This window comes from Convolutriloba macropyga, chromosome 5 (assembly GCF_964194025.1).
Source record: "Convolutriloba macropyga chromosome 5, txConMacr16.3, whole genome shotgun sequence".
NCBI lineage: Eukaryota > Metazoa > Xenacoelomorpha > Acoela > Convolutidae > Convolutriloba > Convolutriloba macropyga.
Window position 1 is genome coordinate 74,578,491 of NC_134472.1, and position 26,999 is coordinate 74,605,489.

Below are 26,999 nucleotides of genomic sequence, written 5' to 3' on the forward strand. Positions count from 1 at the left end.
CGGACAATGGAAAAATATAATTAAGTGAAATGTGGAAAAAATTCTATATATTCTGATTTCCCTTGAATAGTCGGGTCTTTCCCATTATAGCCCCCCCCCCCCCAGCTTAGTGGTCATATAACCTGTAGCCCCCATTATGGTAAACATACCATACTGGGGGGGGGGGGGGGGGCTATTTTTCATGGGGCGGGGGGCTATAAGGGGAAAGACCCGAATAGTCAGCACATAACATGCTTCTCTCATAATCCTACTGATTTGGACTAAAAACTATGTTCATGCACTTTTTCATACGACCGCTATCGGATACTACTTATTACTCGAGTTTACTTTTGTTTCGTTTCGTTAAACTACAAGTAGTTTGACACCTGTTTGTTATATGAACCCTAAAGAGAGCAACTGTTTAATCTGTCGCCTAAGAAATTTTAGCTTTCATGCTTTTTTAGTTGACCATGAATTTCTTCTGGGCATGTATGTACATAATACGAAAAAAGATGAATAGTCGAGATTTTGTGTCGTGAAATTACGGTCAGTGATCACAATAACCGTGCAAATATAGAGAACATGCAAAATGTCAAATATTAGACTGGTGCCATTACTCGAACAATTCTGAACAAAAAATTGACTCGGAGCACAAAACTGTGAAGAAAATGTTTACTATCAATCTCAGCAGTAAATATAAATTTAATATGGCTTAACTAGAAGCACTTCATAAAAAAACATTGATTAATGAGAAAAAAAGCTAAATAAACAGCTTGATAATGATTAAAAGCAAAATAGACTTGTTCAAGAATTTGACATGAAAGCGAACTTTATACTCCAGAGCAATTATCGATTTTTGAATTGGCTGAGAGTATTTGAAAGCAGATATTTTCATCATGCTTCATTTAGTTTGTTCATCAACCACAAACATCTTTTCAACCGGCCTTAAATTTGTTTTATTCACATTTGAGCAGTTTTATTTTGTCATAAAAGTTTAATAATTTGGTAAAATAATTTTTATTACTGCATTAATCTGTTCTTTTTCAATTTGATAATTGGTGACATCCGTTTCATAGCAATCAAGGAAGCTCGTGAGTTTTTTCTGTTTCTTTGTACCGCGAAGATAGAACCCAATATTTTACCCCCAGTTCACAGTTTTAGTAGTCTTTTCCGTTGTAGCCCCCTCCTCCCCCAACCCACCCCTAAAACAGAAAACAACATGGGGTAAAAATTGCACGTGAACTCAGGGGTTTGCAGATAATATGCACCCGCCTTGCTGGGGCGTGAGATTTGAGATAAGCATTCACAAAAGTGGAATTCGGAAACCTGAAGAAGAAAATAAACAAAAACATTATTTTTAAAATTTTTACACGAAGCACACCAGCCCTCAGGAAGCCACGAAAAGAACAATAGTCTTAGGGCAAAAATAATTGAACTCAGGAAAATTATTTTAAAAATTCAGTTCAAACGGCATAACCTCTAAAGAAAGTTATGTAACAGAATTAGCTGAGGGACTTTAAGATGATAGTATGTGAAGTTTTGATCCACAAAATAAAAAAAGCCGATTATCCGCAATTCTTCATTTTTTCAACAATTCTTTAAAAAGAAGTAACTTAGAGCCACTCTTAAGAAAACTGCAACCAAGCGGACAAACTTCTGAACCTAACTATACTCTCCAATTGTAACTTAAATTTGCTTGAACTTATTTGCTTAAACTTTAATTGACCGAGATAAATAATAAAATACAGAACTTCACAGCAGTTCTTATATTACGAAATTCATAGCTAACTTACTTTATTAGAAATGTTGGATCTAAGGTAAAAACGGTTCACTATCTTTGAAATCTGTATTAATCGTAAATTAAACTAAATTTAATTAACTTGTGCTATTCCATTTTTATTCCCAATACTCATAGTAAAAAATTCTATCACGCCATATTCGGTTCAGTGTTGATGCCGTTTGACTAACATGAAATAAATGATATTTTTTTTACTGTCTTTGGAGTTGACTATGTACTGAGAATAAAACTAGTGGTTGAACTCTGAACTTAGACATGCTATCCCGTGAAAAATGTTTCCATTTAAGTACTTATTGTGCGGACCAGCCGTAAACAGTCAAGAGTGTTTTGGGCGTTTAAGAAGAAATTTGATCTCGGTATATAGAATTTTTTTGCTAAAAATCACAGTGAAAGTGTTTTTCACAATAAAACTTTACTCATAGCGTGGCAACTTTTATCAGGTGAGACTTCATTAATTTCCTGATTGTCTTGGTAATTCTCAATAAACTGCCGTTTTTACACATCGTAAACTTTTTTTGGCGTTGCCATCATTAATGATGTTTTGATGTTTTACCTCAGAAAATTATAAAAGCTACAAGCTTGAGTAATTAGTACACTGCTGTGAGCGAAAACACTTAAGCTGAAATTATCTTTAAAAAAACAAGCTATGCATATATTTTTCAATGGATGAATATTGATGAAATTTTTTAACCCTATGATTCACACTATTATAAAAACAAAGATATACCATCAAAAGCAGCACTAAACAAACGTCACTCCACCATTTTTGTTTTTACGTCAGTAATTGACAGGGAACAACTCAACTAAGAATGATGCAAAAACATTGGCTATCAATTAATTGTGTAAAATAAAAGTTGAAAAATTACCAACTAATTTTTATCCATCAAGAAACAAAGGACCACATTTCCTCAAGTATAAAACGAGCTTGCACGCTGCACTACAAAAATTCCTTGGCAACTGACAACTTCTGAACCTAACTATACTCTCCAATTGTAACTTAAATTTGCTTGAACTTATTTGCTTAAACTTTAATTGACCGAGATAAATAATAAAATACAGAACTTCACAGCAGTTCTTATATTACGAAATTCATAGCTAACTTACTTTAGTAGAAATGTTGGATCTAAGGTAAAAACAGTTCACTATCTTTGAAATCTGTATTAATCGTAAAATAAACTAAATTTAATTAACTTGTGCTATTCCATTTTTATTCCCAATACTCATAGTAAAATTCTATCACGCCATATTCGGTTCAGTGTTGATGCCGTTTGACTAACATGAAATAAATGATAATTTTTTCACTGTTATTGGAGTTGACTATGTACTGAGAATAAAACTAGTGGTTGACCTCTGAACTTAGACATGCTGTCCCGTGAAAAATGTTTCCATTTAAGTTCTTATTGTGCGGACCAGTCGTAAACAGTCAAGAGTGTTTTGGGCGTTTAAGAAGAAATTTGATCTCGGTATATAGAATTTTTTTGCTACAAATCACAGTGAAAGTGTTTTTCACAATAAAACTTTACTCATAGCGTGGCAACTTTTATCAGGTGAGACTTCATTAATTTCCTGATTGTCTTGGTAATTCTCAATAAACTGCCGTTTTTACACATCGTAAACTTTTTTTGGCGTTGCCATCATTAATGATGTTTTGATGTTTTACCTCAGAAAATTATAAAAGCTACAGGCTTGAGTAATTAGTACACTGCTGTGAGCGAAAACACTTAAGCTGAAATTATCTTTAAAAAAACAAGCTATGCATATATTTTTCAATGGATGAATATTGATGAAATTTTTTAACCCTATGATTCACACTATTATAAAAACAAAGATATACCATCAAAAGCAGCACTAAACAAACGTCATTCCACCATTTTTGTTTTTACGTCAGTAATTGACAGGGAACAACTCAACTAAGAATGATGCAAAAACATTGGCTATCAATTAATTGTGTAAAATAAAAGTTGAAAAATTACCAACTAATTTTTATCCATCAAGAAACAAACGACCACATTTACTCAAGTATAAAACGAGCTTGCACGCTGCACTACAAAAATTTCTTGGCAACTGACAACTTCTGAACCTAACTATACTCTCCAATTGTAACTTAAATTTGCTTGAACTTATTTGCTTAAACTTTAATTGACCGAGATAAATAATAAAATACAGAACTTCACAGCAGTTCTTATATTACGAAATTCATAGCTAACTTACTTTAGTAGAAATGTTGGATCTAAGGTAAAAACAGTTCACTATCTTTGAAATCTGTGTTAATCGTAAAATAAACTAAATTTAATTAACTTGTGCTATTCCATTTTTATTCCCAATACTCATAGTAAAAAATTCTATCACGCCATATTCGGTTCAGTGTTGATGCCGTTTGACTAACATGAAATAAATGATAATTTTTTTACTGTTATTGGAGTTGACTATGTACTGAGAATAAAACTAGTGGTTGAACTCTGAACTTGGACATGCTGTCCCGTGAAAAATGTTCCCATTTAAGTACTTATTGTGCGGACCAGCCGTAAACAGTCAAGAGTGTTTTGGGCGTTTAAGAAGAAATTTGATCTCGGTATATAGAATTTTTTTGCTACAAATCACAGTGAAAGTGTTTTTCACAATAAAACTTTACTCATAGCGTGGCAACTTTTATCAGGTGAGACTTCATTAATTTCCTGACTGTCTTGATAATTCTCAATAAACTGCCGTTTTTACACCTCGTAAACTTTTTTTGGCGTTGCCATCATTAATGATGTTTTGATGTTTTACCTCAGAAAATTATAAAAGCTACAAGCTTGAGTAATTAGTACACTGCTGTGAGCGAAAACACTTAAGCTGAAATTATCTTTAAAAAAACAAGCTATGCATAAATTTTTCAAAGAATGAATATTGATGAAATTGTTTAACCCTATGATTCACACTCTTATAAAAACAAAGATATACCATCAAAAGCAGCACTAAACAAACGTCATTCCACCATTTTTGTTTTTACGTCAGTAATTGACAGGGAACAACTCAACTAAGAATGATGCAAAAACATTGGCTATCAATTAATTGTGTAAAATAAAAGTTGAAAAATTACCAACTAATTTTTGTCCATCAAGAAACAAACGACCACATTTCCTCAAGTATAAAACGAGCTTGCACGCTGCACTACAAAAATTTCTTGGCAACTGACAACTTCTGAACCTAACTATACTCTCCAATTGTAACTTAAATTTGCTTGAACTTATTTGCTTAAACTTTAATTGACCGAGATAAATAATAAAATACAAAACTTCACAGCAGTTCTTATATTACGAAATTCATAGCTAACTTACTTTAGTAGAAATGTTGGATCTAAGGTAAAAACAGTTCACTATCGTTGAAATCCTTATTATTCGTAAAATAAACTAAATTTAATTAACTTGCGCTATTCCATTTCTATTCCCAATACTCATAGTAAAATTCTATCACGCCATATTCGGTTCAGTGTTGATGCCGTTTGACTAACATGAAATAAATGATAATTTTTTTACTGTTATTGGAGTTGACTATGTACTGAGAATAAAACTAGTGGTTGAACTCTGAACTTAGACATGCTGTCCCGTGAAAAATGTTGCCATTTAAGTACTTATTGTGCGGACCAGCCGTAAACAGTCAAGAGTGTTTTGGGCGTTTAAGAAGAAATTTGATCTCGGTATATAGAATTTTTTTGCTGCAAATCACAGTGAAAGTGTTTTTCACAATAAAACTTTACTCATAGCGTGGCAACTTTTATCAGGTGAGACTTCATTAATTTCCTGATTGTCTTGGTAATTCTCAATAAACTGCCGTTTTTACACATCGTAAACTTTTTTTGGCGTTGCCATCATTAATGATGTTTTGATGTTTTACCTCAGAAAATTATAAAAGCTACAAGCTTGAGTAATTGGTACACTGCTGTGAGCGAAAACACTTAAGCTGAAATTATCTTTAAAAAAACAAGCTATGCATAAATTTTTCAATGAATGAATATTGATGAAATTGTTTAACCCTATGATTCACACCATTATAAAAACAAAGATATACCATCAAAAGCAGCACTAAACAAACGTCATTCCACCATTTTTGTTTTTACGTCAGTAATTGACAGGGAACAACTCAACTAAGAATGATGCAAAAACATTGGCTACAAATTAATTGTGTAAAATAAAAGTTGAAAAATTACCAACTAATTTTTGTCCATCAAGAAACAAACGACCACATTTCCTCAAGTATAAAACGAGCTTGCACGCTGCACTACAAAAATTTCTTGGCAACTGACAACTTCTGAACCTAACTATACTCTCCAATTGTAATCTAAATTTGCTTGAACTTATTTGCTTAAACTTTAATTGACCGAGATAAATAATAAAATACAAAACTTCACAGCAGTTCTTATATTACGAAATTCATAGCTAACTTACTTTAGTAGAAATGTTGGATCTAAGGTAAAAACAGTTCACTATCTTTGAAATCTGTATTAATCGTAAAATAAACTAAATTTATTTCACTTGTGCTATTCCATTTTTATTCCCAATACTCATAGTAAAAAATTCTATCACGCCATATTCGGTTCAGTGTTGATGCCGTTAGGCTAACATGAAATAAATGATAATTTTTCTACTGTCTTTGGAGTTGACTATGTACTGAGAATAAAACTAGTGGTTGAACTCTGAACTTAGACATGCTGTCCCGTGAAAAATGTTTCCATTTAAGTACTTATTGTGCGGACCAGCCGTAAACAGTCAAGAGTGTTTTGGGCGTTTAAGAAGAAATTTGATCTCGGTATATAGAATTTTTTTGCTACAAATCACAGTGAAAGTGTTTTCCACAATAAAACTTTACTCATAGCGTGGCAATCTTTTATCAGGTGAGACTTCATTAATTTCCTGATTGTCTTGGTAATTCTCAATAAATTGCCGTTTTTACATATCGTAAATTTTTTTTGGCGTTGCCATCATTAATGATGTTTTACCTCAGAAAATTATAAAAGCTACAAGCTTGAGTAATTAGTACACTGCTGTAGGCGAAAACACTTCAGCTGAAAATTATCTTCAAAAAACAAGCTATGCATATATTTTTCAATAGATGAATATTGATGAAATTTTTTAACCCTATCATTCACACTATTATAAAAACAAAGATATACCATCAAAAGCAGCACTAAACAACGAGCTTGCACGCTGCACTACACAAATTTTTCGGCAACTGACAACTTCTGAACTTAACTATACTCTCCAATTGTAACTTAAATTTGCTTGAACTTATTTGCTTAAACTTTAATTGAACGAGATAAATCATAACATACAGAACTTCACAGCAGTTCTTAAATTACGAAATTCATAGCTATCTTACTTTAGTAGAAATGTTGGATCTAAGGTAAAAACAGTTCACTATCTTTGAAATCTGTATTAATCGTAAAATAAACTAAATTTATTTCACTTGTGCTATTCCATTTTTATTCCCAATACTCATAGTAAAAAATTCTATCACGCCATATTCGGTTCAGTGTTGATGCCGTTTGGCTAACATGAAATAAATGATAATTTTTCTACTGTGTTTGGAGTTGACTATGTACTGAGAATAAAACTAGTGGTTGAACTCTGAACTTAGACATGCTGTCCCGTGAAAAATGTTTCCATTTAAGTACTTATTGTGCGGACCAGCCGTAAACAGTCAAGAGTGTTTTGGGCGTTTAAGAAGAAATTTGATCTCGGTATATAGAATTTTTTTGCTGCAAATCACAGTGAAAGTGTTTTTCACAATAAAACTTTACTCATAGCGTGGCAACTTTTATCAGGTGAGACTTCATTAATTTCCTGATTGTCTTGGTAATTCTCAATAAACTGCCGTTTTTACACATCGTAAACTTTTTTTGGCGTTGCCATCATTAATGATGTTTTGATGTTTTACCTCAGAAAATCATAAAAGCTACAAGCTTGAGTAATTGGTACACTGCTGTGAGCGAAAACACTTAAGCTGAAATTATCTTTAAAAAAACAAGCTATGCATAAATTTTTCAATGAATGAATATTGATGAAATTGTTTAACCCTATGATTCACACCATTATAAAAACAAAGATATACCATCAAAAGCAGCACTAAACAAACGTCATTCCACCATTTTTGTTTTTACGTCAGTAATTGACAGGGAACAACTCAACTAAGAATGATGCAAAAACATTGGCTACAAATTAATTGTGTAAAATAAAAGTTGAAAAATTACCAACTAATTTTTGTCCATCAAGAAACAAACGACCACATTTCCTCAAGTATAAAACGAGCTTGCACGCTGCACTACAAAAATTTCTTGGCAACTGACAACTTCTGAACCTAACTATACTCTCCAATTGTAACTTAAATTTGCTAGAACTTATTTGCTTAAACTTTAATTGACCGAGATAAATAATAAAATACAAAACTTCACAGCAGTTCTTATATTACGAAATTCATAGCTAACTTACTTTAGTAGAAATGTTGGATCTAAGGTAAAAACAGTTCACTATCTTTGAAATCTGTATTAATCGTAAAATAAACTAAATTTATTTCACTTGTGCTATTCCATTTTTATTCCCAATACTCATAGTAAAAAATTCTATCACGCCATATTCGGTTCAGTGTTGATGCCGTTTGGCTAACATGAAATAAATGATAATTTTTCTACTGTCTTTGGAGTTGACTATGTACTGAGAATAAAACTAGTGGTTGAACTCTGAACTTAGACATGCTGTCCCGTGAAAAATGTTTCCATTTAAGTACTTATTGTGCGGACCAGCCGTAAACAGTCAAGAGTGTTTTGGGCGTTTAAGAAGAAATTTGATCTCGGTATATAGAATTTTTTTGCTACAAATCACAGTGAAAGTGTTTTCCACAATAAAACTTTACTCATAGCGTGGCAACTTTTATCAGGTGAGACTTCATTAATTTCCTGATTGTCTTGGTAATTCTCAATAAATTGCCGTTTTTACATATCGTAAATTTTTTTTGGCGTTGCCATCATTAATGATGTTTTACCTCAGAAAATTATAAAAGCTACAAGCTTGAGTAATTAGTACACTGCTGTAAGCGAAAACACTTCAGCTGAAAATTATCTTCAAAAAACAAGCTATGCATATATTTTTCAATAGATGAATATTGATGAAATTTTTTAACCCTATCATTCACACTATTATAAAAACAAAGATATACCATCAAAAGCAGCACTAAACAACGAGCTTGCACGCTGCACTACACAAATTTTTCGGCAACTGACAACTTCTGAACTTAACTATACTCTCCAATTGTAACTTAAATTTGCTAGAACTTATTTGCTTAAACTTTAATTGAACGAGATAAATCATAACATACAGAACTTCACAGCAGTTCTTAAATTACGAAATTCATAGCTATCTTACTTTAGTAGAAATGTTGGATCTAAGGTAAAAACAGTTCACTGTCTTTGAAATCTGTATTAATCGTAAATTAAACTAAATTAAATTAACTTGTGCTATTCCATTTTTTTTCCCAATACTCATAGTAAAAAATTCTATCACGGTATATTCGATTCAGAGTTGATAAAATTTGACTAACGTTAAATAATTAATAATTGTTTTTAACTATCTTTGGAGTTGACTATGTACTGAGACTAGAATTAGGGGTTGAACTCTGAATTTATACATGCGGTCCCGTGAAATAACGTTTTCATTTAAGTACTTATAGTATGAACCAGCCCTTTACAGTCAAGAGTGTTTTGAACGTTCAAGAAGAAATTTCACCTCGGTGTATAAAAATTTTTGCTACAGGTGTAATGAAATTGTTTTTACGCAAAAAACACCAATTAATTGTTTAAGAAAGAAAATTTTTTGAATAATTGTTTAGTTGTATACAATGTTTTTACTTTCTACAGCAGCTCGTTTATCTTGATTGTTTGGTAATCAAAGTGGCATGTGAAAATGAAAGCGGAGTGACCAACTGTAATCCTACGCATGGAATCAAGAACTGGAAAACACCACGATACGAGCACAACGCAAGTTGTCGAAATGTTATTACAATTCAAAGAATTTGATGTGTTCACACATTTTTCAATGACTTTGATCTTTCAAAACGGGATAAACAGGTAAAACCAAGCAGGCATTAAAATTCATTAGAGGCCCAAAGTGAACGTTAGTAGTCCTTAAAGTGCCTAGAGTGTTGCAGCTGCTGGTATGGCTTCAATTCAAGGTTAAAAGGTCATTTTTATGAGTTTTTGGTCTCAAAATGGTGCAATTTTCATGTTTTTTGTGATTTTTTTTTAAATTTTTTGCTTGATTAGTCTTAGGTTGAAGTTTTTGAAAGTTGATGAAGGCCTTTTGCAAGACAGAAGTATCTGTTATGACCATTTTATGAGCTATATGTTTTGGTACCACAAACACAAACAAACAAAATGATAATAGTTTTTGCATTTTTTTTCAAGTTTTTTGACAATTTTTGTCAATTTTTGCTTTTTTCCGCCTTCAAGGGCCAGGGAATCTTAAGGTTTGATAATAGGGCATTGTATAGTTTCTAGTACAATTGGAGTGGTTTTCAACATTTTAATGTCTCAATTTATAGCAATTTTTGTGATAAAATCTGCAATATTTTGAGGTTTCCTAAAGTTTTTGTTAATTTTTGGTTTTTTTCCAGTCTCAAGTGCCAGGAAACGTATTCCAAGGTCTGCATAGGATAAATTTTAGTTTCAATGGATTTGTTTTCAACAATTTAATCATTCGAATTTTGAAAATTTTCTGATAAAACTGGCAAGTTTTTTAAGTTTTTTTTCAAAATATTTGTCTTTTATTCAGTTTTTCTTGACTTAATAGCCAGATAATCTCATACAGGGTTTGATAGTATTCCATTAAAAAGTTGCTAGGGGGTAATTGGATGGTATTCAACATTTTGGTTGAAGGAAATTTTGTATATATAAAAAATTTTTTATAAAAGCTATTGCCTATCGATCTTTGAACCAATTAATTTTTTAAGGCTTAGAATTGGTTTACTGGATAGCCTCCGGAAACACTAGAATAGTTTCTTAAGAAATGATTCTTAAGATATTAATATCACGATTTTCAGTAACATTTCATTAAAATTTCAATTGATATCGTTTTTTTTTTTAATTTTTGAAAATTTTCGAGTTAATCGATCTTCAAGGGCCAATGAATTTTTTCAGGCCTTGAAGATATAAAACTGCACCAATATCAGAAACAAAATTTGGTTTTAAAAATATTTTTGAAATGTGTATATTTAAAGGGATCAAATTTTGCCTTGCTAAAAGCTTCAAAATTTTATCAAGGATTATATATTTGTTTAGTTTGTTTGATTGTTTGTGTCTCAATTTTTTGAGATGATTTTGTTTGTGTTTTGTCTGGCATCGTTGAATAGATCTGCTGGTCAGGTACTCTTTGAATTGTATTTCAGGACTTGTCCTGATATGTTTTTTTTAATTCTTCAAGGCGACTTTCAAAAGTCAGTAAAAAAAGAGAACGCTGAAAATATGTAATAACCTCTCTAAAAAGGCTGTAAATTTCAAATTTGAGCAATATCAGTTTAAAGAACGTTTTTCACTTTAATTTATCACCATCAAGACACCACCCTAAAACCAGAAGCAAAAAATAGAAAACAAGCAATAATTCTTGTTAGCAGTTAAGCAATAATGGTTAGCAGTTTCTATTATTTTAAATCCATGCATTTTCTCAGGGCCGGCACGCCAATAGATGAGCATAATTCTGTTCTTATATAACAGCAAGTTTTTGTTATATAAACAGTACGCTGCAGCTATCTTCATTTATTTCTGTTCATTGAAAAGAAGCTGCTTTTATTGCACATCTCAAAAGAACAGTTGATTTCTGAATAATTTATTATCCATTCGTATTGGAAAAATTTGATCGCAAGAGCAACGTAAAAATCTCCCAGTCTGTATCGACCAGAACCGATGCAGCATTCGCTCAAACTGTGTGTTATATAATACTCAAAAAATTAACCCTTTCATGGTCAAAATGCGCCGATATGCGCCGTATTTTCAAAATGAAATTATATTCATAGCCTCACAACTTTTATCAGGTGAGATTTCATCAATTTCTTGATTGTTTTGCTAATTCTTTACACAGCCTAAATACATTTTGACGTCTATATCATTAATAAAATTCTACCTCAGAAACTTATAAAAGCTAAAAGCTGGAAAAAAAGTACACCGCTTTAAGGGGAAAGACTTGAGCTGAACTTTTCTTCAAAAAACAAGCTATGCATTAATTTTTTCAATAGATGAATTTTATAAAAGTTTTTTAACCCTATCTTTCACACTATTGTAAAAACAATGATATATCATCAAAAACAGCACCAACCTAAACCAATTCCATCATTCTCATTTTTACGTCAGTAAATGACAGGGAACAACTAAAATAAGAGTGATGCGAAAACATTGGTTATCACTCGAGTACATAAAAAGAATGTTGAACATTCCCAACTTATGAAAGTATTTCAAATCTTGCAAATAAATTAATACATCAATCTTGAAATGTTTTCTATATCCACCTTGGAGAAATGATGGATGTTTAAAAACCTGTCAAGATGGATGTATACCTTGTAAAAACTTTTCAAGACTGAAAATACCTTTATTAGTTGCAAATAATCAACATTCATCCTATATAATTGAATTTTAACCAACAAAATTTTGAAAACAAAAGACCAACTCAAAGCGCAAAAAAATTAACAGCTTCAATAATCATGCAAATTTTTTTAGTGTTTGATTGATTAAGTTTTCGGTACATAACTTAATTGAATTGATCTACCAACAATCAGAATTATTTTAAACAAGAAAAAACACATTTGTTTATTGCTCAAAAAACACAGGGAGAAAAGGCACAAGAGTTTCTCGAAAAATTTTTTATGAGCATTGGAATTTGTCCAGGCAGCGTATTTGAAAGCATCATTAATATTAGTGAGTTTCAGCCTTTTCGAGGGCGTGTATACATCCGTCCGATACCAAAACAAAAGAGTTTAGTTACCGCTAAGTTTGATAAAAGTGAAAAAAGTGCGATGGTTTTTAGAGGTTGATTTTTTTGTACCAGTAGTGATGCAAAGTGAATAGCTCCAATAGAATTACCTGGCCCAAAAAAATTGCAATGATATGTGGGCCCAGCGTTGATAGCCTAATCTGAGTAGTTGTTAAAAAACTGACATGCTTGATAGTGATTCATTAAGCGATTAATTGACGAAAGGCTTTTGAAACAAAAGTTAACAACATAACAACAACTTTAACACTGTCAATCTCAAAAAAATTTGAAAATAATATTTGCAAAAGTTAGAGAACCAACAAAATTGTCGACATTAATTTACTTTCCGGAGTAAAATGAAAGCATTCTCTCGTCTTAAATGACTAGTGCTTGTGCTTCATATGTAATTATTGCAAAAATCAAAAACTATACGTCCATTTTTTGTTTCTGTCTGTAAAATTGGAATCATAGCAACCAATGATTTACTAGATTAAAAGTTTTTAGCAAAGATAGGGTGTGTCATCGACTATTTCTTTAACTTTGCTCGAATTTGTCCCTTTTCTTAATTTCATTTCTTTTTGTCTGAGTAGCAGTCCTTTGTTTTAACTGTTTTTTACGTCCTGTTCTCTGTGTTAACAAATGTGTTTGTGGCAGGTCAAAAAGTAGAAAAAGATACAACCGTTACACTTCCATCATTGGCGACATAGCCAGAACATTAGTGGCTAATGATTTCTTAAGTGTTGTGAGTTCATTAACTGTTCACTAATTTTCACTTGGTTTTCAAATTTTGATCAGTTTCCTAGTCGTAGACTGGTAGGGAAACTTGTTTGCTGTTCCTGTTCAATTTTCGAACCTAATTTTGCTCTGCACAATCTGATTGTTCCATTCTTGCTGTGAAATTAATTTTCTTAATACCGACGGGCCATATACCTCCTAGAGTCTTTTCATCTATTATCCGTATTAAGTGACCAATATTGAGAGACTCAAATGATTTTTTATCCAAACGACTTTTTAAGCTGTTGTAGGAAAGAACTTGCGCAGGAGTCGTATCCAGAGTTGCTGTGAAAACAAAATTTGTCTCCCAATCTTTGATCCAATTTTTATTGGTTGACAGTTTTGACGGCGAATTTTTGTGTGGCCTACCGACAGGGGAAATGTTTGGAGTATTTGGTCGCTAGGGAAGGCCATTTTTTTAAAAGTAAGTCAGATGCCGGCTGCTGAGGATTTCTTCAACACGAGTCAAAAATGAGTAAAATATTTCGTAATACAACATTCGAGAGCCAGCGTGTGAGGAAAAATTTTGTTTTGAGGATTGTACAAGTCGTTCCCATGCTCCCCAAAATGGGATGCGTATCGTGAAACTTCCATTCGATGGTCTCTTTCAGTAATCGGTCGCCAATTTTCTGGTGGTATAATTGGTTCATTCTTGCAAGAAGCGCCAATGAAACTTCTACCATTGTCAGGAACAGTGAGGTGAGAGTTTACTCGCTGGGGAGTAAACCTCAAGGTGGCTTGAATGAAGGAATCAGTACTTAAACAATAAGCTGGTTTTAGATGGGCTGCTCTTGTGGCAACTGCTCATCATCAATATCTATACATCTGCTCTAATGCGGCCAGTAGCTAATTATCAAATCATTCTGTCTTGGCAGTAGTCTCTTGTTCTTGATTATTTTGCACATTCGTTTTTATGTGCTAAACAATTGGTTCTGGCAGCTCAGAAGTTAAGGTGATTACAGTGTGAATTCTGGGATCACGCGATTCAGAGGAAAAAATCTGTATGTAATGATACATACTTTAGAGCCCAAATTTGGAACAAAGTTTAATAAACAAAGCAATTGCGAATACTAGCCTTCCAAAGCAGTTACAAAGCACCCAACTTGAGCCAAATGAAAGCGAAAATAAGTCCCTGAGTTCGTTTTACTTAGGGGAAAGGGACGACCAGTACATGACATTTTTATGTGAGTTGATCAAAATAGATCGTCCGCTCCCCCCCCCCCCCCCTTTTAAACATCATCTTTAAATAATCGTTCCCGCTAACTATTTCCTGACTAGGGGCAATAATCATGTACTAAATGATACAAACTCACAATTCAACAGTCAAAATTTTAAACGCCGTCAAAACGAAATTAAATCATTGGTTTTCTACTTCTTTGCTAATTCTTGGAAATATTCTTCCTCAGAATAAATAAAAATGATCGAAAATTTAGTGTTTCTTTAAACAATTTTTAGTTGATATGGGTCTTTGCACCAAAAAGAGAAACGATTATAAATGGAGAAACAAATGATAATGAATATCAGATGAGATCAAAAACTTCCGATTGCCTATCACAAAGGTCGAGTTCCTGGACTACTTATTTCACGATAACTTGTTTCAGGATCACTGCAACTATTTATTGTGTCAACATAACCAACAACCAACTTTCTACGTGTCAACTTTTACCATGTCTTCAATTCAAACACAAACTGGGGAGCAGGAGGAGGATAATATAAACAACAGAAACAACGCCAGCAAAGACACTTTACAACCTGTCAATTCAGGCGACCAATCACAGAACAGAAATGGTGGTGGAGGAGATGAGTCGAGGAAGGGTTCTCGCATTGGGATCAATGCCCCCGCTCCACCTCACAAGTTTGTAAAGGTATAATCTGTTTCACTTTGTCAGATTTGACTGTTTCGCTTCCCTATTACCAACCCGACGGTTATCTTGCAAGAAGCTTGCAAGATTATGGATAATAATACTAGAGTCCTGCACGATAACCGTCTTTTCGCAAGATCTTGCAATATAAACTTTTTTATTAGGGTTGTCAACAAGCTGCTATTTTGTTTCTAAATCTTTTTCAGCGTTACAAGGTTAGGCTACTCGTAACTGAAACCTTTGTTATAGTATATAGTATTCTTAAACTATAGTATTTATATAGTATGCCTTGTTAAAGTATTCTTAATGCAAATTTGTGTAAAACTTAAAGTGACATACGTCTCCTTAGAGTGTTAGGAACATTGAAAGACAGGGGCTTAGACAAAAAGGAGAAAAATGAATAATTATAATTTTTTAAAAGCCGTAATATATTTTTCGTTGAACGATCAAAAAATACCTGTTTCCCCACTTTCATCGGTTTGGACCTTACAAATTTTGACTGAGCAGCCGTTAGCGCCACTAAATCTGTCGCGCTATTTCATTTGTCACGGTGCCATCGATCAATAAAACAGAAATCGACGGTATCGATCCTTTACTAATATGGGTTCTCTCAGCGATCGGATTTCAATTGGAATTTAAAATGCCTTGATTATATTATTCTTAGTTAATCAAACAAATAAAAAACCCTGAGATATCACCGCATCTAACTCGGCATCTAACTCGTTAGGGTAACTGTGTTGGACAGTTAACTCTCGAAGTCACTAGACGGTACAAAAGGAAGATTGCTTTGAACTGGTCCAGCAACCCATCGTTGCCATATTTTAACACGCTAAAGAGTTCAAAACTACGAATTGATTGAAAATGAACTCAACTAGGTGCCCGCTACTAGGTAACGTTAGCATTCTAAGCTTGATGGACAGGAATTGCAAATCTCTCTGTCTCGAAAACGTGATCAAATTTTTGATTCCGTCTATGGCAACTAGATCTGTGCACTTCAGTTCTCTAAATGAAAACCAAAAAAGAGTGGAATGGTAAACGCATCTGTGGAGGCAACGAGGGATGTTAAGGAGTGACGTTTTATATGATGCAAAAACGACATCAACAGGTGTTGGTCGCGCACTCAACATACAGAAAGTAAAATATAACCGTCTTTATGCACGTCTAAAAATGGAATGCCAGTGTATGAGTGATCAGTGGTCCTCCGATCCAACCAGCGGTGCACCAGAGTTCTCTGAGAAAAAAAGAACATCAAAAGAAGTTCCGAAAAACCAGACCTGCACCGAGAAAGACACAGTGTCTCTGGATCACAATTAGCACTTGACAATTGAGCAAACTGAGAACTGATGTGATGGGACGATCAGTAAACAAATTATCATTGAGGTAGTTATTTCAGAAACAGGGTTCCACGTTTGGAATACCATGAACAAGCAAATGACAGTAAACGAGATGGATGTTGTTGACCTGAGAGCGCAAGTCCAAACGTTTTGCCTCCGAGATAAAACTGAGGAACTCCGCAAGGAAGGTAACCAGTTGAATCTTGAGCTAAAACTAATACCAATTCTATGAGCAGACAAAGAGCAGACGATCAGGTATAGGGCCATGAAAAACACCTCGATGAAGGCGTCTTACAAAGTTTTTTTCTGAAATCTTGCGAAGCTACTGCTGGTTCAAGAACAAAAGGACAAATAGTCCAACCGATGTAAACTTCGCCAAACAGACTTCGAGAATCTATTTGAAGCGAATAAAAAGTCAATCACTGAAAAAGACAGAAATTGCAAAAGCTGCAAAGTTGCGATACCTCATAATCACTCAGAAAACGTTTAAAACGCTTTTTGTAGGAATACTGAGACAAAAAGCTACCTGAATGAGGGTAACCATTAATCAAGAGATCTTTGAAAAGGCAACGGAGAACAAAAACCATGAAATTAACGCACTCACAACGAGCCGTTCCGTTAAAGATGAAGGCAACCTCATCAGCACCTCTGAAACAGTGGCCGCGGCAAGTCCTTTAGACTCAATAACTAGCGGACTGACTAAATTGCTAGAAAAGCGGTTTCAATTGCTCAAGGAGGAATTGATGCCACGGCCCAAAGCCAAAAAAATCCAAGAAATCAGACGAAGGAGAAACGCACTTCAGGTTGAACCAGATTTGGAACACAGTAAGCTCAATAACAAACGGGGCGGATACTGAAACGTCTTAAATTGAAAACTGCACAAAAAGCCAGTAGAATAAAATTGGAAATAACCCAACACTTGTTGACGAGATCATAATTGCACTGATCATTTTATATCAGTGTATATGACAGGATGCGTGTCCCAAACAACAGTCCCGGACAAAACAGTCCCAAACAAAGTCTCAAATTGCAAAATATTCCCAGACAAAACAGTCCCAATTTGCAAAATTTTCCCGGACAAAACAGTCCCAGACAAAACAGTCCAAAATCGCAAAATATTCCCAGAAAAAACAGTCCCAAATTGCAAAATATTCCCAGACAATACAGTCCCAAATTGCAAAAAAATATTCCCAGACAAAGCAGTCCCAAATTGCAAAATATTCCCAGACAATACAGTCCCAGACAAAATAGTCCCAGAGAAAACAGTCCAAAATCGCAAAATATTCCCAGAAAAAACAGTCCCAAATTGCAAAATATTCCCAGACAACACAGTCCCAAATTGCAAAAAAAATATTCTCAGACAAAGCAGTCTCAAATTGCAAAATGTTCCCAGACAATACAGTCCCAGACAAAATAGTCCCAGACAAAACAGTCCAAAATCGCAAAATATTCCCAGACAAAGCAGTCCCAAATTGCAAAATATTCCCAGACAATACAGTCCCAGACAAAATAGTCCCAGAGAAAACAGTCCAAAATCGCAAAATATTCCCAGAAAAAACAGTCCCAAATTGCAAAATATTCCCAGACAACACAGTCCCAAATTGGAAAAAAATATTCCCAGACAAAGCAGTCTCAAATTGCAAAATATTCCCAGACAATACAGTCCCAGACAAAATAGTCCCAGAGAAAACAGTCCAAAATCGCAAAATATTCCCAGAAAAAGCAGTCCCAAATTGCAAAATATTCCCAGACAACACAGTCCCAAATTGCAAAAAAATATTCCCAGACAAAGCAGTCTCAAATTGCAGAATATTCCCAGACAATACAGTCCCAGACAAAATAGTCCCAGACAAAACAGTCCAAAATCGCAAAATATTCCCAGAAAAAACAGTCCCAAATTGCAAAATATTCCCAGACAATACAGTCCCAAATTGCAAAAAAAAATTCCCAGACAAAGCAGTCCCAAATTGCAAAATATTCCCAGACAATACAGTCCCAAATTGCAAAATATTCCCAGACAATACAGTCCCAAATTGCAAAAAGATTTCCCAGACAAAGCAGTCCAAAATCGCAAAATATTCCCAGAAAAAACAGTCCCAAATTGCAAAATATTCCCAGACAATACAGTCCCAAATTGCAAAAAAATATTCCCAGACAAAGCAGTCCCAAATTGCAAAATATTCCCAGACAATACAGTCCCAGACAAAATAGTCCCAGACAAAACAGTCCAAAATCGCAAAATATTCCCAGAAAAAACAGTCCCAAATTGCAAAATATTCCCAGACAATACAGTCCCAAATTGCAAAAAAATATTCCCAGACAAAGCAGTCCCAAATTGCAAAATATTCCCAGACAATACAGTCCCAGACAAAATAGTCCCAGACAAAACAGTCCAAAATCGCAAAATATTCCCAGAAAAAACAGTCCCAAATTGCAAAATATTCCCCAAACAATACAGTCCCAAATTGCAAAAAAATATTCCCAGACAAAGCAGTCCCAAATTGTAAAATATTCCCAGACAATACAGTCCCAAATTGCAAAAAATTCCCAGGCAAAACAGTCCTAGACAAAATAGTCCCAAAAAACAGACAAAACAGTCCCAGAGAAAATAGATTTCAAAATTGTTAATTGATATGAAATAGCACTAAACCAAAAAGTTGTTTCAGAATACATTTGACAAAAACTATGTTGTAATCAGCTTAAAATTTTTTCAAAGAAGTACAATCATATGAATAACCTAATGGATTTCTTTGTTGATTGATGTGCATATGTTCGACTACATATTTAGTTCGGAATATTTTGTCTGGGACTGTTTTGTCTGTTTTCTTGGGACTATTTTGTCTGGGACTGTTTTGTCTGTTTTCTTGGGACTATTTTGTCTGGGACTGTTTTGTTTGGGAATATTTTCCTATTTGGGACTGTTTTGTCAGGGACTGTTTTGTCTGTTCACCGACAGGACGGCGTCGTAGCACCTGATGAGTACAAAGATGCCATACTCTTAAGTATGTTCAGTAAGGACGACAAGAGTGACCCGAACAACAATAGATCAATGTTCAGCCTTGAATGTGAGAACGGGTTCTACTCTAAAATCTCAAAGCAGATAATTGAAGCCACGAAAGAAGAAACTCCCAGAAAGCTGTCTACGCACTCAGCGAGAGAACAGAGGACGGCTCAGAAGACTATTAATTCTTACTCAGCTTGACATTCATCGAACTGAAAACTGCTTTCAACATCGTAGACAGGTCAGCGTCTCTAAAATCATCGATTAACAACGCTATTCAGCACCTCGTTTAACAACTAAAAAGAACATCTTTGAGAGCGCTGAGGTGACATTAGATTAAAAAAACTTTATAATAACTATGCTTTCTAATACAAGGGTGCGAACATGGACCACTTCTCTGTTCACTGAGCGATATAATTTGCAATAAAGCTAAGATGGGCGTGAATTGATCATATCAAATTGCAGATGATCTGATAATTTTGGGAGAAAAAGACAGATGAGTTTAAAATTGAGAGCGCGGTGGTGGAGTTTCGCATTCCCGAAACAGTGGTGGTGACAATTCATCAAAGGAAGTGAAACATCTCCGCTCCTGTATCTTTCGTTCTCGCTGAGTCGAACAAATCTCGTCAACGTTCCTGCATTTGCGTGTCACGAGTCTTCGCTTACAATTGTCATCACAATGGTCATCGCTAGACTACGACCTCTTGGACCCATTGATGACCTGTCAAGTAGATTTGTACTCGATCCTACTCGAGAACAATTTATTATTATTATTAATTGATAGATGGATTTCAATCCACTGCAGTGTCTTACAATCGGAGTCCGCCAAAGATTGCACTAGTGAAGCGCAATTTTTTTTTACTTGATGGGTCCTGGCAAAACAAGCAAAATTTAAAATCTGAGGTTTTCATAAAACCCACATTTTGTATTGTCTGAAAACTGTTATACGCAGAGAACAGGATCCTAATCAAATGTCGCAACTTATTGATAAACGCAGAAAAGTTAAAGCAACTGAACTGCCGAACTGGCTTCAAAGGAGCCACTCAAAGTTATTATGGCTGAACCTGCAGTCAGACGATGAAATCTTTGGTTAGGGTTCAATAACCATGGCATCAGTGATACTACATCATTGACCTCTAAACGAGTCTCTGCCAAACATTGAAATGAAAGAACATTTTAGAAATATTCAAGTTGCTTAACTGGTCAACGGGCATTTTTTCATTTCAATGCTTATTATGGTTGACACAGTTGCTGGAGCCGTATGAGCTTGCTTGGTGGAAAACTTACAGCTCATCCGCAAGATATCACAGATGGTGACAAAAGTAGTGTAATTCTTGATCAATTGCCGCCTAATAAAGAACAGGGCAGTGCTTTAAATGAGCAACAGCACAAAGAGATCAAAAGGCTCAACTTCACCCACGAGTTTGGTTAGCATTAACAACCCAAATCTGGAGGGACATTTCAGATGATGAAATCTCTTCAAAATCAATTTTATGTAAAGATTCACAATGGGCAATAGGGTCCCCCCTTCTTCCTAGTATGTTTCTTTGCTAGAGTATACCGGATAACGTGTCTCTTCCGGGATGCCAATACCAGCTTAGGTACCTTAGCGAGTCCCGAAAAGAGTTCCTCAAGGGGTTCAATGATTCGATAAAGTCAGAAAGCAGTCAAATGCTAGCCTTACCAGAGTAAAAAATTTGACATAAAGGAATTTGTTCTGTGAAGTCATCCTTAACGATCGGGAGAATCAAAACGTACGACCTTGGGCGCTGGCACCCAAAGTCAAAGGGAAGAGTTAGCCCTCTCCTCAGTTATGAACATAAACTCGAATTACACATATAAGAGTTCTTCAGAAAAGCTTGAACTGATGATATAGACTGGAGACCATATAGATGAAGACCATATAGATGAAGACCATATAGATGAAGACCATATAGATGAAGACCATATAGATGAAGACCATATAGATGAAGACCATATAGATGAAGACCATATAGATGAAGACCATATAGATGAAGACTTCAGTTTGGTTTTTATGAAGAGCCAGGACTACTGGTCTCCAGAGCCAAATACTATAGCCTGGCAAACAATTAAAAACCTTATCATGAAAGTCTGCGCAGCCATTAAGAAAGAAAAACGGTTTGTTGAAACTATATGAGCTCCTTGGTGATAAAATTATATGCTGATAGTTAAACATAACCGACTAACATCGGGCGAATTGCTCTCAAACATCGGGCTTCGTCCGTAGCTAGCCATGGGGGGGGGGGCTGATGGGGGGACAACAGTGGGGTGGGGTGAGGTGGGGTGGGGGCAACAGACAGGGGTTCTTCAACCTCTAGAACCGCCCTTCACACCATAAATATAAGTTTCCAAAACAGTTTTTATGAATCGCATACTTGAAAACTAGTGAACTGAAAGTCTCTAAGAGAATTTAATACCCTCTGGGTGCTACCTGTTTATCCCGTTTTTGAGGACGAAAAGTCAAATGGGTCAGACGAAAAATCGGTCAAGTGAAAAATTGCATAAAAAGACCGACAGGAATAATATTATTGCTACAAACTTTGTTTGAGAGCAATTAAAAATCACCAGATAATTCTTCTCCGGGGCTTTTATTTGTTTTAAACAATCCGTAAGCCATTTGTGGTAAAGCCAGCGATTGCTAACCGTTTTTCACAAGACCTTGCAGGATAGCTTTCCTCATTCGACGAGGGCCTGCAAAAATAATGATTATTCAATTCAGGTGACTAAAATTAGCAAGCCAGACCAGCTGAAACTGAGCGAGGCTTTCACCACTCTGTGCGAGGCTGCCCCTGGAGAGGACAGAAGCAGGGGAAAGGTGGGGTTGCAGGAGATGAAAAAATGCATTGCTCAATTAGGTCAGACATATTGTCATATTGTAGCTTTTCATGTCGAAGGCAACAGAGCCGTTTTCCCTTTTTATCAGCACTTTTTTACTTATTCCCTGCAATTCATTTTTACCAAAACTCAAAAATTTGTTCAGAGCGTTCAACATGAAACTTTTAGTCAAAATTTCAACTTATATTCAAAAATTTCGGTCCTAGGTTCGGGTCTAGTTTCAAATCTCTTTCAGTAACTTCTATATACCTTATCTCTTGAATTGTTTTTGTGGTCCATTTTCAACTTCTGCAAAAGTTCTGTTCAAAATTGTGTTGTTCCCATTTTAATTTAAGCTTTCTGTAAAATAAGATGAATATTATGTCACGTAACTACAAGGCAAATTATCTCTTAGACCTTCTAGTATAGACTCGCTGCTTTTTCGCAAGGAGCTAGGAGTCCTAGCCTAACTAGAAAAAAATGTGAATGCTAGCCGCCGAAATGCTTGAAACTCATTGGTCAAAGAACAAATCAGTTGGTCAAATTAAAGTAAACCAAGTGTAAGAAATGGCCGACTAAAAAAGTTGTTGTCACGTAAATTTCTATGGTGGGGGTTTGGGTCGCGCTCAGTCAGGCTTCTCCTTGGCAACAACCCACAGATAGACTTTCGTGACCTAAGCTGAAGTCCCTGACCGAAAGCCGTATTGCCCAGACCGAAATGAACGCAACGGGGGGGGGGGAGGGGGGGGGAGAACGCACGACAGTCTGGACATAGGCAACTTTGAATGCACGAAAGTCTGGACATATAGGGTCTATTGAACGCATAAAGAATGGACGATTATTTTTGAACACGCGGAAGTGTGGACATATCGACTTTTTGTCTGGGATCTCACACTGATTACCCAATATTGTTTCACAAAATTGTTAAAAATGCTTTTAAAAAGCGTTTGAAACAATGAACATAAAACTGACCAATGACAGAGCCGGAATCAATAGAAGGCTTTCTTCTAAAATGGGCTAGATCGGCCTCGAGAAGGTCTTTTAATAATTCCAGGTCTCGACTAGAGTCCCCATTTGACAGGTATCGCAGTGGGTGATGAGAGGATTAGCAAACACTGTGAGGTGGACGAGAAGGATGGTGAGATGAAGATTATGAACTACAGGGCATTCGAGAGGTGCTACACTGACATCATGCGCACACAACCTGTCACTCCCAAACACGTGAACAAATTCTACAAACAACTCGACTGCCTCAAACAAGGTTACCCATTAATTAACATTATCAATTCTATAAGTACTCACTTTGTTATCACCCAAAGCAAAAGTAACGCCAACCAGATTACTGGGGTCCTTCCTACAAGGTTAAGGTCCCGGACCCAAGCCGCCTCTGACCACACCATTTCCGTCGCACATGGGGGTCATATTGCGACCCAAATTACAGGGTCTGGAAAGTGTTACGGTCGCATGATAGTCTGGGCACTAGGGTCTGATCAAAGGTTTCCTGCAGCCTCTATTAGCTGAAGGTTACAGAATATGTTTACTGTAGTCATCACTAGAGTACAGATTTTTTCCGTTTCTTTTTTCAAAAACTCAGGATGTTTTCGGGCTATTTACTCGATTCTAAACAGACTTGTCGTAATTTCAACAATCACTTCTCTTAAAACACTCACGTGCACATTTTAAAATGCCGAGAGTCTGCAGTGCCAGAAGTCAAAATGCCAGAAGTTGCTACTTAGCCAGAAATTGAATTTCGTTGACTTTCGTCATTTTAAAACGTGTGCGTTTCGTATTTTAAGTAATGGTTACGTGACTCTGCTTGAAGTCACTGAGAACTTCTGGCGTTTATCGAGAACCGCGAAGCGGTTCGAGATATAATGTCAGAATTTCGAAGTGACTTCTGCAGAGTCACGTAACCATTTTAAAACAAGCACTGTGCAAGTTCAGCCGGAAGCTTTGCGGAAGTGATTTTAACCGATTAAACAATCAAAATAGGGATTTTCTTCTGATTGATGAAAAGGAGAATCACTTTCGCAGACAAATGGCTCTTTTTTTCCAAAGCACTATAGGAACAAAACAATTTCTCAATTTCGTTGTTCTTTGATTTTTCTGTTTGATATAAAAAAAGAGCCAATTGTCCCTGAAAAATAATGACCGATGATAATTCCATTCTTGCAAAAACAAGATGTGACAAGATTCGATGGTTGGACAATCTGTGGAAATGATGGATTCAAGTTAAGAAAAGGAAGACCCAGAATTTTTTGGGACATTTATGGATATGATTTTCGCCAGGAGTCTTGACCTAGCCGACAAATACCTTTGTCAATTCATACAAGGAATTTTTCCGTTTCTCCATCCCCCAGGAATTTTTTCCGTTTTTGCCAGGAAAAAACAAGAAGTGGCAAAAAACGGAAAAAACCTTTTTACAATTAATTTTAAATAAAGAACGCTTTTAGATTTTTTGGAGTCAATTTTTAAAAATTTCAATTTCTGGCTAAGTATATAGGAACTTCTGGCATTTCAACTTCTGGCTAAGTATATAGGAACTTCTGGCATTTCAACTTCTGGCACTCGCGACTTTCGGCATTGTAAAACTTGCACGTGCGTGTTTTAAGCATGGTTAAGTGACTCTGCAGAAGTCACTTCGAAATTCTGACCTAATATCTCAAACCGCTTCGCGGTTCTCGATAGACGCCAGAAGTTCTCAGTGACTTCAAACAGAGTCAGTTAACCATTACTTCCAGGTCACGTAACATTTGAAGCATTGCGGACGTGGTGCTTCAATCAGGACATAGTACTTCCAGAGGACGAATTGACAATGATGATGAACAGTGCAGATGAGAACCTAGATGGGAAGATCACAGAGAAGGAATTCATCAGACTCATGCACCAGATCAATACACTCAGAACTCCCAGCTCAAAAAAGAAATAGAATAGCCGAAGAAATTTACCAAAATTTTCAGATATTCGGAACTTTTCTGTTAGTAACACTTCGATAAGTTATGTGCATGTGCCCCCTCCCCAACACACACACACACACACACACAAACACACACACGCGCACACACACACACACACACAAACACACACACACACACAAACACTCACACACACACAAACACAGACACACACATACACACACATTACACACGCACGCGCAAACACACACACCGCTTATATTACATTAACTGTCGATTATTTCTCGGCCCGGTATAATGTGTGTGTGTGTGTGTGTGTTGGGGGAGGGGCACATGCACTTGGGGCTGTCTATTATATGCACCACCAACATGGAGGAGCATAACCAGAAAAGATCCCTACAAATATTAAAAGCTGCCATTTATTGAACCTATTAACCATTCCATTTGCTATTTAAACTTTTTTACGTAGTTATTTGAAGAATTCAAAAAATTTCTTGGTGGTTTTTTTCAATTCAAATTTACATATTCCCACAACTTGAGGATGGACATAGTTCCAGCATACAGAAAATTAGATAGTCATGAAATTAGTATGCATCAATTGTATATCATCTTTGATGAAATTCTGTATCAAAAAAATGAAAACTTTGGTAAAAACAATCAAGCTGAATCTTAAAGCTAACCTGAAAAAATTTCAATTACTTCGAAATTTATTGACTTCCACTTTTCTAATTAAAGTAGGCAGAAAAATGACACGTCATATCGAGAGTAGGGTGTCGTTTGCGATTAAAAAATCTTCACGCGAATGAACAAGAACTTGTTCCAATTAGTGAGAGAAAGACAACATTCAGGCAGTTGAGACAAAAAGTTTAATGAGCAAAAACTGACTTGAAGTCAGCGTGACGTCACAGGTCGTACTAAAGTCTTGACAACAACAAAAAACAAACATACCCGGCCAAATGTTGATCTAAAATTCATTCCTTGACAATAAATTTAAAATTGACTAGGAATTGATTTGTGAAACCATTGAGCAAAAAAACACTGAAAACAAAAAAACAGGTGAAAACAGATATCCAATTGCCGCAAGTGGACAAAAAACCAAAATTGACAAACTAAATTATTGTTCAAACCTTGATTTCCTTGCTCTACTTGAAATTTCGAGAGAGAGAGAGAGAGAGAGAGAGAGAGAGAGAGAGAGTAAAAAGTCTATGCAGCAACACTACTTTCTTTTCGCCCCATTTTTTCGGCTCGAGCTGAATTATCACTAAAGTCAAAAATAGCTCTGCAGAATTAGTACCCATTGAACGTTTAGAACCAACTCAACACTAGCATATCTAAATCTAATAACGCTTTTGCATAATCATTTCTATATTAAAACACTAGTTTTACTACTATGTACCCAGCTGGTGTGTAGGAACTGGGAACGGCCATTGTCTAATAATTAACAGTTCATTTGCGGATTTTTGTTTCTCTTACTCTTTTTTTACTCGTATTCTTTACAAGTTTGTCTTTATCC

The 26,999-nt window shown here is 35.3% G+C and overlaps 2 protein-coding genes across 5 annotated transcripts in view; both read left to right on the forward strand.

Annotated features, from left to right (window-relative positions):
• The window catches only part of LOC142339644 (uncharacterized), a 615,633-nt gene that overhangs the window by 309,052 nt on the left and 279,582 nt on the right, over window positions 1-26,999 (forward strand). The window lies entirely within an intron of this gene.
• On the forward strand, window positions 904-25,753 carry LOC142340256 (calcium-binding protein SPEC 2A-like). Of its 3 annotated transcripts, none has more exons than XM_075390809.1 (5): window positions 904-1,070; window positions 15,141-15,404; window positions 22,477-22,612; window positions 23,653-23,832; window positions 25,313-25,753. In XM_075390809.1, exons 2-5 carry the CDS (start codon window positions 15,207-15,209, stop codon window positions 25,498-25,500), a joined length of 702 nt encoding a protein of 233 aa, XP_075246924.1. In that variant the 5' UTR covers window positions 904-1,070; window positions 15,141-15,206; the 3' UTR covers window positions 25,501-25,753. The 3 variants fall into 3 exon arrangements, with proteins under 3 accessions (XP_075246924.1, XP_075246925.1, XP_075246926.1); XM_075390810.1 differs by lacking the exon at window positions 904-1,070 and adding an exon at window positions 11,606-11,833; XM_075390811.1 differs by lacking the exon at window positions 904-1,070 and adding an exon at window positions 14,621-14,723.